General features: G+C 54.7%; 1 protein-coding gene across 1 annotated transcript; it reads left to right on the top strand.

The window, feature by feature from the left end:
- Positions 1–1,950: 1,950 nt before the first annotated feature.
- Positions 1,951–11,859, top strand: Olig2 (oligodendrocyte transcription factor 2). Its single transcript, XM_063252489.1, has 2 exons — positions 1,951–2,155; positions 2,893–11,859. The coding sequence occupies exon 2, from the start codon at positions 2,953–2,955 to the stop codon at positions 3,922–3,924; it is 972 nt and encodes a 323-aa protein (XP_063108559.1). The 5' UTR covers positions 1,951–2,155; positions 2,893–2,952; the 3' UTR covers positions 3,925–11,859.
- Positions 11,860–12,808: the final 949 nt, after the last annotated feature.

Raw genomic sequence — 12,808 nt, 5'->3', positions numbered from 1 at the left:
CCGAAAGAGGGACGCAGTACAGATCCAAGTGGGAAGCAACAAAAGAAGGGCCCGGGACTGGGGGACCTGTGCCGGCGTTAGGACTGGCCGGTGGCCGAGGCGCGAGCACGGGGCGCCGGCGGCTTTTTTACTTGCACAGCCGCTGGCTCCAAGCCCCAGCACGCGCCCCGCAGAACAGCTCCACGCACTTTCTCCCCTCGCCTGAAGCGAGCCCCAAGAGCTGATCCTCAAACGAGAGCGCATCTCCAGCCCCAGCTCCGCTCCCCCACCCCCAGCTCCCTGCTTGGTCCCTCTGGGTGACAGATTCTGCCAACTGAACGGTTACGGGTCACCCTTGTAGCCGTTAGACGGCATATCACCACGCTTCAGTTCTTCATGTTTTAAATACATATTTAACGGATGGCTGCAGAGCCAGCTGGGAGACACACGGGTTGAAAAATAATGCTCCAGGAGGCACGAGGCTGGGGCAAAGGCTAAAGTACCCGCTGGGCTTTCTAGGGAAGGAGGGAGGGAGGAAGCAGAGGAGCTAGGGGCAATAAACTGGGTTTTCCTATGTGCTGGTTTTGTAAGTTTGATACATAAAATCCAAATTACTGTGTGCGTTTGCTTGCTTGCTGGTTTGTAGATCTACCGAAGTACACCACGAGTTGCCAGACAACTGAAGTAACCAGACAGGACTGGGGCCCTGTGTGTGTGTGTGTGTGTGTGTGTGTGTGTGTAAGAGCTTGCGTCTCAGATTTGCATAGGAAGTTTATGCAGCTCAGGAGAAAGGTTAGGAGTCAGGGAGACCAGACAAGCAGCAGCAGCCTCTACCTTACATGGTCCCAACGCTGTATTCCAAGCAGAGCTCCACTGTAGATTTGCTGTAGGCAAGTCGGTTTCTGCGCCTGTAAAATGGGTGAATGCTGGGTACCTCTGGACTACATGGGCCCTGCTCCACTTTAGGTTTAACTCTTCATGATCAAGGGCTTGTCGGTTTGAAAGGCTGCAAGCAGTACAGTGTATCCATTCGATTCTGGGAAAGATTCAGTGTCGCCCTTCGGCCTAGGATGCGAGGACCCTTTCCTCAGGCCTGAGACATTTCTTGTTGCAAACCTGGGTTGTCCGACCCCCTTGCTTGAAGACGGCCTGGTGGCAAGGATGGTGCCAAAGAAAAGATTACCGACTCAAGAAACACAAGGTGGGGGTGTTTAACTGCGGGCACGCCCCCCGTCTCGCCTCAGGCGCTCTTGTTAATTGCAGTTCCTGTATGAAAATAATTTGTCTTTGGGCCCGCACCCTCCTCAACTTTGTGAAAAGTTGTAATTTCTTTCAGAACAAGGTTCCTGTGGCCGGTCCTCTCCTTCCCTCCCTGGCCTCTGCCCGCAGGGCCATGTTCCCACCTGAGGGCGCCACCGCCTGTGCGCGGAGCTGCGGCGACCTCGTACACGCGCACTGAGGACGCCAAGAAAGTGGGGCCGTTGTGCATGATTATCTGTGACATGTGTGGCTCTAAATGCTCTCACGTGTAGAGAACCATGACGAGAAGACTAGCAGCGGGAAACCAGAGAGAGGGAGAGGGAAAGCTAGGGAGGAGACCTCAGCCCGGACCCCTGGGTCGCCAGGGTTGTTTGCGACGTCCAAAAGATCCAGCTGCGCTGGGCGTCAGCGCGGTTGGTGGAGTCCCCAGTCCACTGCGTCCCGCAGCCTGACTATGCTGTGCCCCTATTTCTTCAATCATCTGAGCAAGTTCCCTCTGCCCCTGGGTCCCGATGCGCGGGTCCGGTCTCCAAGCCTGGGCGAGTACCCTGCTCCGCCCCCTCGCCTCTCACCTCCCCGGCTCCTCCAGTCGCTCCTCAAGAATCTCGCGAGCGCGGGCGCCCATTGGTCGTGCGCGGGGAGGAGGCGTGTGCAGGCGGGTTTCATTGAGCGGACTTATCCCGGATGACATCAGCTTCCCGGCCCCTCCCGCGAGCCCGACTCATTGGCGCGGCTGCCCCTCCAGGACACGCACATTGTTCCCCGCCCTCGATCCGCCACCGCCGGCGGCGTCGCCGCCTACACCGGGCTATAAAAAAAGCTTGGGAGCTCGGAAAGGTACAGATGCTTATTTTAGATCCGCGGCACTCCAGCGCCGGGCGCCAGGATTGAGCAAGTTCCTAAAACTGAATCCGCAGTAAGTGTTTCCGCCCCCACCTCCGCGAGCCCCAGCCTAGAAAGCAGGGACCGTCACCCCCAACTTGGGCTGCGACCCAGGATGCTCCCCGACGGGGATGCCCCGATCTGCCACTACCGCTTCTCATTCTCACAGCAGCATCCTCTTCGCCCCATGCCAGAAGTCAGGGCGACAGCAGCTCCTTCAGCGCAAGTCCCGGCCAGGGGCGAGCGCCCACGGCCCCAGATGCACGCAGCACCTGGAATCCGGACCCCGCGCGCGGGCGCCGGGTGCGCGTGTTTTATCACTCGCGGTGTCGATGGAGACAACGTGGATGGGTTTGAGGAACCCAGGAAACAGTCTTCTGTTTAGATGCCCACACTCCCCAGAGAAAAGCTCTTCCTTGTTCTCCATTATTCCAGCCCTGGTGACCCAGCCTCCCCATGCTTAAGGGAAGGAACAACACCTCTCAGATGGTCCTCGGGGGTTCTGATACAAGCTGAAAATAAGAGCAGAGGGTGGGTGCCAGAGAAGGAAAAAAAGATTAGTTATGCCGACCTGAGTGCTGCTGGAAGGAGGGACAGAGAGCAGGAAGGGACACGCGGGCCACCGTGCCTGGACCTTGCGCTGCGGTGCAGTAGAGAGCAGCTTTTCTGTATCACTTAAAGTGAATTTCTCTCTCTCTCTCTCTCTCTCTCTCTCTCTCTCTCTCTCTCTCATTCTCCTTCCCCCGACCCTGCATCCCATCTTTCTGGAAGCTCTAAGGGTCCTGGGAGCAAAGACCTTGCCACTAAAAGCTGCGACTATTCCCCGGGGCCATGGACTCGGACGCCAGCTTGGTGTCCAGTCGCCCGTCGTCGCCAGAGCCCGATGACCTTTTTCTGCCGGCCCGGGGCAAGGGCAGTAGTGGCAGCGGCTTCACCGGGGGCACCGTGTCTTCGTCTACGCCGAGCGACTGCCCGCCGGAGCTGGGCACTGAGCTGCGTGGCACCATGGGCGCGGTGGGCACTCATCCTGGGGACAAGCTGAGTGGCGGTGGCTTTAAGTCATCCTCCTCCAGCACTTCATCATCCACGTCGTCGGCGGCCGCGTCGTCCACCAAGAAGGACAAGAAGCAGATGACCGAGCCGGAGCTGCAGCAACTGCGCCTCAAGATCAACAGCCGCGAGCGCAAGCGCATGCACGACCTGAACATCGCCATGGACGGCCTGCGCGAGGTCATGCCGTACGCGCACGGCCCATCGGTGCGCAAGCTCTCCAAGATCGCCACGCTGCTCCTGGCGCGCAACTACATCCTCATGCTCACCAACTCGCTGGAGGAGATGAAGCGACTGGTGAGCGAGATCTACGGCGGCCACCACGCCGGCTTCCATCCCTCGGCCTGCGGAGGCCTGGCGCACTCGGCGCCCCTGCCCGCGGCCACCGCGCACCCCGCTGCAGCCGCTCACGCCGCGCACCACCCGGCCGTGCACCACCCCATCCTGCCGCCGGCTGCCGCCGCCGCCGCCGCCGCGGCCGCTGCAGCCGCAGTATCCAGCGCCTCGCTGCCGGGCTCCGGGCTGTCGTCCGTGGGTTCCATCCGGCCCCCGCACGGCCTGCTCAAGTCTCCGTCGGCGGCCGCGGCCACCCCTTTGGGGGGCGGCGGCGGCGGCAGCGGAGGCAGCGGCGGCTTCCAGCACTGGGGCGGCATGCCCTGCCCGTGCAACATGTGCCAGGTGCCGCCGCCGCACCACCACGTGTCGGCCATGGGCGCGGGCAGCCTGCCGCGCCTCACCTCCGACGCCAAGTGAGCCCCGGCGCCCGCCCGCGTGTTCTGGCCAGCGAGCGAGGGTGGCCCGGTGGCCGCGGCGGAGCGAAGGAGCGAGGACTGCCCGGCGCTGGGGCTCGGGAGCTCGTAAAGAGCTCCGAGGAGGGGCGCAGGTCCTTGGGGTGTGGGTGGGTATTGATGGGGACCCTGGCCCCCCGGAACGGAGTCTTGGGAACCCACAGAACAGTGAGGAGTGAGAGGGCACTGTCTCCAGGACTTTCTTGAGCCCTCTGGCTTTAAACCGCGCCGGTCCGGGGGACATTTTGTAAAAAGGCACCATCTGCACCCTTGCCTGAAATTCCTCTTCCCACCCCCAGGAAAAAGTTGCAAACTTGCGGTTTCCCCGCGAACCTGGCTTGACTCCTGGACTCGGGCAGCGCTTGGTGGAGGGTAGAGGGTGGGGGACACGTTAGGACTTTCTCTCCTTCCTTCTAGGCGGGCGGGACACTCGAGGCCTGCAGAAGCGACCTCAGGCCCTGGAAGGCCGTCGCTGGCCCAGGACCAGGGGCGATGAGTTATTTGCAAGCTGGCGTTGGTTGTACCTGAAGCACTTAGGGTTGGACGGGATTTCCGGATTTCCGGATCTGGGCGCACCGCACCACCTCAGAACTGTGGCCGCACCTCTGGTCTCTCGTTGAATTGGGGGTTTGTTGTTTTCCAATCTGTGGATGTTTCTGTTTTCAACAGTATGAGCGAGCTTTATAGTCGCTCAGACTAGAACCACTTGTGGAGTGGAATAATGCAACACTGCCGATATGGGGGAGGAAGCAGGTGTTTTTAGGTATTATTTTAAAATAGAAACTGCCTTCCCCCCCCTTCTTTCCGTCGGGAGAACAAGGCGATCTTGTTTCTTAGCCGTTTGGAGACAGTCCTTCAGTTATTTGACAGAGCTAAAAGTAAGTCGGTGTGAATATAGTTTCAGGGTTCTGTTGGCTTTTTAAAACTCCTTTCTGGATGTGTAAATATCATAAAAAGGACGAGGTAAGTGCGCGATGCTGAGCCCTTTGCTCACGTGATGACTGCCAGCCATGTGGAGGGTGAGCTGGTTTTCTCTCGGGTTTCTCTTTTGCCACGTTTAACACAAATGGCAAACTTTCCCACGTGCTTCCTGCGCCCTGCAAGTCGCCAGGGCGCTGCCTGCGCTGCAGTCCGGGCTTCGAAGCCTCCGCTGCTGTGTAACATCCTTCCTCCAATCCAGCTGTCCCTTGCAGAGAGTGTATCATTTGTTTTATTTTTGTAAAAAAAAAAAAAAAAAGAAAAAGAAAGAAAGAAAGAAAAACGAAAAAGAAAAGAAAAAAAGAAAAGTGCTAAATAATATTTATTACTTGTTTGGTTGCAAAAAAGCAAATAAACGATCAAGTGTTGGGGTTTTAAATAAAACAAAGTAAGTCGGGCATTTTTTCATCTGTGTGAGTGGCTGGTGAAGGATGCGACTCCTTGGGGCAGGACTTGGGATCATTTTTGTGGTTTTGTCCAGGAGAGGGATTAAGAGCGTTGTTTATTCTGTTCTCCTCTAATCGGTCTCTAACTTACATGCGCGGTCTCCGGCAGTGGGGGTGTTTATCACAGGTTGCCTACCACCCTTGCTTCTATTTTCTGGCACCTGGTTGAGAACTTCCTTTTCTTTAGTGAAGATGGAACTAATTTAAGGTTGAAAACGTCCTTCCCAGAGTGTGGCAGGTTGGGCCTGTGGACAGAGCTTGGGGTGCTGGGGGATCCTCTTGGCCTGGACTGGGTTTCCTCTCTGCTCACTTGGGGTGGATTTGCTTGGCTTCTGCTGGGATCCAGATGCCTTGAGTGCCATGGAATGCTACACTGGGTGTAAAGTGCTGCGGGAATATCGGATCGAGGAACTCTTCTACCCTTTCTCTGTGCTTTCTACGACCTTCTCCCAGCATCCATCCGTCAGGAACTGCAGAGTGCCAGGTGCCCCGGAGCCTTGGGAAGTGGTGAGGTTTTCCAATGTAGGCCCGGCACTTTGGCCTTTCCTGGGCCTTCTGTCTTCCGGTAGCCACTAGGTTGCTTACCACCCAGAGCTGCAATGCAAACTTAGGATATGGGTCTTATAAGATTCCGAGTGGAAGTGAGACAAAGCTTCCTGTGTCCCAACCAAGGGCAGGGGCCAATGCTGCTGCAGGCTCTCAGCCCAAGAGCTGGCCCAAGAATGTACCCCCTGGAACGACAGCCTGGCATGGCCCAGTAGACTGGTCTCCTGGCCTTGCCATGTACATCTCTAGTAGCCACCAGCAAAGACACTGGAACTTGGGGTGGCGATTTCTCCTATTGAAACCCCATTTACTGAGTGCAGGCCAAGCCCAGCCCATATAAGCGTCTCTAACAGGGGCATGAGAGTGTCAGTGCTGTAACTCCAAGACCACACTGCCCTTAACTGCAGGCACTCAGAGATCCAGTACTTTTCACTAAAGGCTAAGAGGGATTGGGGAAGGCAGAGCAGCTGGCGACACAGGGAGACAGAATGAGCCCAGAGACATAGAGGCAGATGGGATTCCAGGAAGACAGGGTGGAGCCCAGTCGTGTTTATTCTAAAGTCTCATGTGAAATGTAGTAAACTTGCCAAGAGTTCAAAATCTGGACCAGCTCCAGCCACAGACCCTGTAGAGGGAAGCTGGAGATCCTACAGTGGAACAAGAACCCTGAGGTGGGGATAGGGGACTGGCTGCGGTGTGGGCTTCATCTCCATAGCAAGGCAGGGTTTGTGCCTGGACAGACTGGGTGTGCAGGGCATTCCATAGCATGAAAGGATGGTTGTTGAAAGGAGATACATCAAGTCCTCCCTTCCGTGTGGGTCCCCAAGCTTTCAGCAGCTTCCAGCCACCAACTAGGCTCAACCCCAGCCAAAGGAGGGGCTGTGCCCAGTCTCTGCACCCCGACTCCACCCCAGCAGTCTGCTTAAACTGTGCACAGCCTAGCCAGCCCCACCTCCACCGTGAGACCCAGGCCCCCAGGCACCACCAGGAATGTGCTGTGCACTGCAGGGCAGGTGGTTGCTTAGGTAGGGTACCCCAAAACTGGTGGGGCCAGGGATGGAGCTCTCAGGCCAGCAGCCTGGCTTCCAAGAGCCATGAAAAGAAGACTTCAAAATTACTTGGACTTGAGTGGGCCCTTAATTGGGGGCAGGCTCCCTACAAAAAGAAGGGAAGGGAAAGAGAGGTAGCACAGTGCTTTCTGCCTGGGTTGGCAATCAATGCTTGTTCCCCAGGGAGCAGCAGTCAGGAGATTTGTTTCTAGTGCTGGGCTCCACTTCCTATGTGGGCCCAGGACTGTATGCTCCCCTACCTCTGTCCCCCCTACACACCCAGATAGGCCGGAGCCACAGGAAAAGTGCCTTCCCTGGACTTAGTATTGGAGGACTCACGCTAGGGTTGGGTACTTTTGATGCCCACAGAATTGGAATTCTCCATTCCAGGGATAGAAGCAGAAGGGTGAAAAACTTAAAACCCAGTGTACATTTTAGTGGGGAGCACAGGGCTGCGACTCAGGGGTGCCACTATCCCAGCCAGGCCCCGCCTCTGATCCTAGCTGCAGGAGGAAGCCAAACCAAGGATCTGTGGTGGCCTGGGGCTCCTGCAGCCACCCATGCAGGACCAGTCCCTTCTCTCTCCCAGACTGGGAACCAGTACAGAGCTCACAGGGCTCTGTCACACCCTAAGGTCCTCAGATGTTCTCACCAATAAACCTCTCCTGACACCAGAGAATCATTATTTTTAGAGCAGACTCTACCTGGTGGTCTGACCTCTCCCTCCCCTAAGGAAACCTTCAATGCTGCTTGGATTACCCTAAAGGCTGAGAAGCCCCCATGCAGCCCACCTCTCATTTTAAGTCCCCATCCCTGTAGATTGTACGCCAAGTCACCCTTTGCCACTTAGTACAGGTAATGGCCATGGGGTCTTTAGCAAGGTGCTGCTACAGGAGAGTTTCAAGACACCTTAGAGGCAACAGAATCTCCCCATCCCACCACCATGTCCCCACCTCCAGACCTGAGGGACACCAGAATCAGCCTGGCTGTTCACAGAGGAAGCACTCAGGCCTGCTCTCTGCCCTAGGGACCCCGAGCAGCAGGGGTTGGCTCGGCGGTTCTCAGCTCAGGGCTGAGTTACTGCTAGAGGGCTGCGTGGTCATGGGAGAAGGTAGTAAGAAGCAGATGCAGCAGAGCTGGGAGGAGAGAGGCCCCCCACATACACACACCTGTAGTTCAGGATCTCAGTAAGAGGCTGGGGGAGAAATCGGCAAACATTTACTGAAGGTTAGTGGCTGTGAGGTGTTAAGTGTCAATTCCCTGAATTCTCACAGCAACTTTTTAGGAAGTGTTACTCTGATCCCATTTTACAGGAGAAGAAACTGAGGCACAAAGATGACAAGTGACTGTCTCAGGAGCACAGCCACAAGGTCGTGATGCAGGAGTGGGCTCCAGAGCCCAGAGTCCACACCCTGGCCCCCGCTGGGACCCCAGCAGCCTCTGCACTGGCTTAGCTGCCCACAGGGGAATTCTCGCATCTGTTACTGCTGCCTCCACCCCACACTCCTGCAGCTTTCAGGGATGCTGGTAGCGCTCCCCCTCGGTGCTTGGAACCCATCTGTCCCCGACGTCCCCATCTGAGGGGCAGGCGGTGCCAACCGGCTATGGCAATTAGCTGGCTCGAACGGCTCGCTGCGCGGGCGGAGGAAAGGCGCAGAGCAGGTGAGCCGCGGCGGTGCTCGTTAGGGACCCTCGTTACCGCCCGGACAGCTGTGATCCGGCCACAGCAGGACTCTCCTGGCCACACCTCCCAGCGTTCTGCCTCCCAGGAGTCCTTCGCGAAGGATCCAAACTAAACCTGCAGCAAACTAGGAGCTCCTGGGATCCACCGAGATCCCGCACGCGCGAGCCGGCAGGTTCCACGGGCCCACGGACTTTCCGCCCCTAAGACCCTAAATCGTCTTTGTCCACCGGGACTGGGGACTGCGTTTGGAGGCCCTGTCTTTATTTGGGTTCCTGGAGTCGCCGCCTCGCACTCGACAAAATGCTGGGGAGACCCTTGCCTGGAACTGCGGAGGGGCGACCCGGGCTCCGTAGTTTGGCCAGCAAGGACCCACGTGGCGGAATGGAGCCGCTGCCTCGGACCTCCCTGCCCCTTTGGTGAGACTGCAAAGCTGTGTGGCTTTGAGTCCACTGGCTGAGGGAGGAGGTGGACTGTGTGTGTGTGTGTGTCCCCGCGCAGCATGCAACCCCGCAGAGATCTGACAATCCTGCGGGGGCCAAACACCAAGGGGGACATAAACCCATGTCCACCATCCTGAGTCCACTCCCAGGATCCCGTACCCGGGCTGACAGGCCTAGCTTTGAGCTCTCAGTCCATCCACACTCACGCTTGCCTGTGTGCTGGCCCTGCTGAGCGCTGGCGCTGCTGTGAAGCAGAAGTTCTCGCTTGCTCGTGGGCAGCTGGGCTCACCTGAAAGCCTGCGTGTGTCCCATTTCTGGAGCATTCCTCTTCGTTGCCAAAGACATGAGGAAACTGTCATAAGCAAGTCTTCCCCCTTCACCTTAGAATCTACCTGGCAGTAGCTTCTTGTCTTGGAGTCAGGGCTGGAATGGCCTTTCCAAAGCTGTGTGGTGTTAGATCTAAGCCTCAGTTTCCTCTACAGTAGAATGGAGTCAGTACAGTGACCTCTAGTGCACCCTGGGTAAATCAGACTCTGCCTAGAATATCAGGGCTCCCTGGTCTACTTGGAAACAGAGGTCCTGGGAGCCCCTAGCTGGCAGGAGGGCGTGGTGCATGAGAATAGTGCTGGGTGTCACTTTGGTACACAAATGGAACTTAGAAGCCTCCCTTGAGGCAGGTATAGATGGTTCTGGAAAGGAGTTGTCTCTCAGGCTGTGAGACCTCCCCAGAGTAGAAACAGGCTGGATGTCTTTGTGTTTAGACATGTACAGTAGCTGCTAGATACAAGGGCTCAGGAAAAGGAATGAATGAATGAATGATACAGTCAGAATCAACGAGGGGCTTGGGGGAGCAGGGCTTGGAGAGTATGGGGAATAAGACAGGATCCTCAAGTCCCCAGAATCCTGTATGGATGGTGAACACTGAGGGGATGAGGCAGTCAGTAGCTGGATCTGGACTTGGTCCCTACAAGACGCTGGTTACATGAGGAGACCTCCTCGAGTCTCTTTCTTATGTAAGTAGACTCATTCATAACAGTGCAGAGTCATGTTGCTGTGCAGAGTAAAGGAAAACTCCCAGGAGCCACTTTCTGCCTGGTCTCAACTGTAAATGGATGCTCTGGGTCCTGAGGCCTGCCCAACTGCATCTGAACCCCACATCTGAGCCATCTCCACTCACATAGCCAAGAATGTATAGGTCATGTGGAGCCCATCACATGAAGACCTTTAGAGGGCAGCTGGCTGTGGGGAGGTGTAATGCTTTGGCTGGGATGTGCCAGCTGTGTGCCCTTGGGTGAGAGACCTGAGCCTTCTGAGCCTCAGTTTCTTGATCTGCAAAATGGGATGATACTATTATCTACATGGGGTGCCATAGTTAAAGGTGAACTTGGGCCTGGGCACACAGAGTATTCTGAGATGCAGAAGCATGAGTGATGGCATGGTGCCATCCCATCAAACCCCTGGAAAATCCTCCAAGGTGAGTCTGTTACCCTCTGAAGTACTCTGCAGCATCCTAAAGGATCTGCATCCTCAGGACCCCAAGAGCAGCTTGCAGTGGTCATGAGCTCTTTCCACACTTTCCACCCCCAAACCCCAGCACAGAGTAAGGCCCTTATTCTTCATTCTTTGTAGTGCACAAGGCTTCCTGGACCCTGGGCTGGAGCTTCCCCATCACCCCCAGCTCAGGCCTCTCCAGGCTGTTCGGGCCAAGGCAGTGCTAATGAAGACACCAAAGTCTAGTGTCCTCAGCCAACACAGGAAGGAAGTGGCTTAGGTCAGCCCTGGCGGGTGCTGGCAAACAACTGCCACAGCAGGGGCAGGGAGCCGAAGGACTAGGACAGCCAGGACGCTGCCCTCCTCCCGCCCCATCCCTGTGTCCCTGGGCTGGGCTCACCCTCTTTGTCCCTCTATCAGCCTCAGTCTCCTAGCCCCATAACCTGCCGGCTGTCATCAGCCACCAGCTCCAATCTCACTCACTACTTTTCTGTTTTAAGGTCAAAGTCATCTAACATTCATAATGTTGTGCAACCACCATGCCTATCTAGTTCCAAAACATGTTCATCACAAGTAAAATCCTGTACCTAGTAAGCAGTTACTCCCGATCCCTGCCCCGGCCTCCTGTCTCTGTGGAGTTACTGGCTGCTCCCAATCAGTGGAATCATAACTATGTGACTCTATCCCCTTAATGTTTTTGAGGTGCATCCTCAGTGTGACATGTATGTACATTTTCTTTCTCATAACTGGTCAATATTCTGCACTCTGTTTATCTACTCATCTGTCTCATTAGCTTTTGAGCAGCTTTTTAGGTCCTTGAATGAGACCTGTGATGGTGAGGAGGTGGCCTGGACCAGGAGTTTAAGTATCTAAATCTCTGGGCAGTCTGGGTATCCTCAAGTGAGTTGTTTGACCTTTCTGGACATCAGTGTACTCATACATAGGTAAGAAAGTTGACAAATGACATTTCAAGTTATGGTCCCCTGTGACTTGGTGCAACCTTAAAAAACCTCCATAAAACTGGTGGACAGAAACATGATGTCTCTCTCACCTGCTACAAGCCTGTGTCAAGGGCCTGCAACAACACTTGTGCTGGGACTTTTACCACACTCCCTGATGAGCCTGCACCTTGGGGCCCTACGCAGAACGCAGAACGATAAGAAGCCAGCTGAAGAAAGGAATGTTGTCTGTTTCTCCTTCTTCTATATGCAGCCAGATTCTTGTCTGTTGTGACTTGGAAATAAAATGGCCAACTAATTTGAAGCACCCGTGGATCTCCATCATGACATAATCAACAGTCACCTTTCCCTCCTTTTTTTTTTCAGTGCTTGGGATGGGATTCAAGGCCTTGCATGATAGGCAACTGCTGTACCACTGAGCCACATTCAGTTTGATCATATACTGTCCTGTACGGTCTCGACTTTTTATTCAACATACATTTAACACACTGGGAGGTGTAGAGGAGACTCCATGGTGGCAAACACTATGCCTATTCGGAGGTCACTAACCAGTGTCTTGCTATAAGCAGATTAGAAACCCACAGAGAAAAACATTTAAGAAATATACTCTTTCCTAGCATTTAAAAGCTTTTTAAACTGCCATGAATGGAAGGGAGAAAGAAAATGGTCTATTCTGCTTGAGGTTAAAAGGGGGCTCTCATGTAGGAAAGGCACTGTTATCTCAACCGAGAACATTTCCTTTTAGAATACAGAAACTTCACCTTCTTCCTTTACAATGCTTCAAACTGACCGTGGTATTTTCATTTGTTTTCTCTATTCAACCATATCTCTATCCTGTTTTAAGTTTGTTCTTTATTATCTATCATCTCCACTGGATAATAAGCTCCACAATACAGAGATCTTTGTCCATCCTGATAATTGGTGGGATGTAAATCAGAGCCCAGCAAATACTAGGTGCTCAACAAACATTCACTGAATGGATGGATGGATGGATGGATGGAATGAATATAGATGAATTTTGCTACTGGGTTACAATAGAACAAATCCAAAGCATCACTGGGACATCTACATGAGAAAACATATACAAAATCTGAGCTCGTAATGGTCCCGAGGCAACGAGCAAATAGGGTTTTTCTGAAATAATCAGGATCAACAAATCTATTAAAACTTATAACATTCTCCCCTGTGAACAGAAGCTGCTTCCTTACACCTGTTGGGTGGTCTGTGAGTACAGTAATGATGTAGACCCAAAGACT

Source organism: Cavia porcellus, unplaced genomic scaffold (genome assembly GCF_034190915.1).
Source record: "Cavia porcellus strain 051 isolate PalLab524CR breed Dunkin Hartley unplaced genomic scaffold, mCavPor4.1 scaffold_7, whole genome shotgun sequence".
Lineage (NCBI taxonomy): Eukaryota > Metazoa > Chordata > Mammalia > Rodentia > Caviidae > Cavia > Cavia porcellus.
This window is presented reverse-complemented; position numbering and strand designations above follow the sequence as displayed.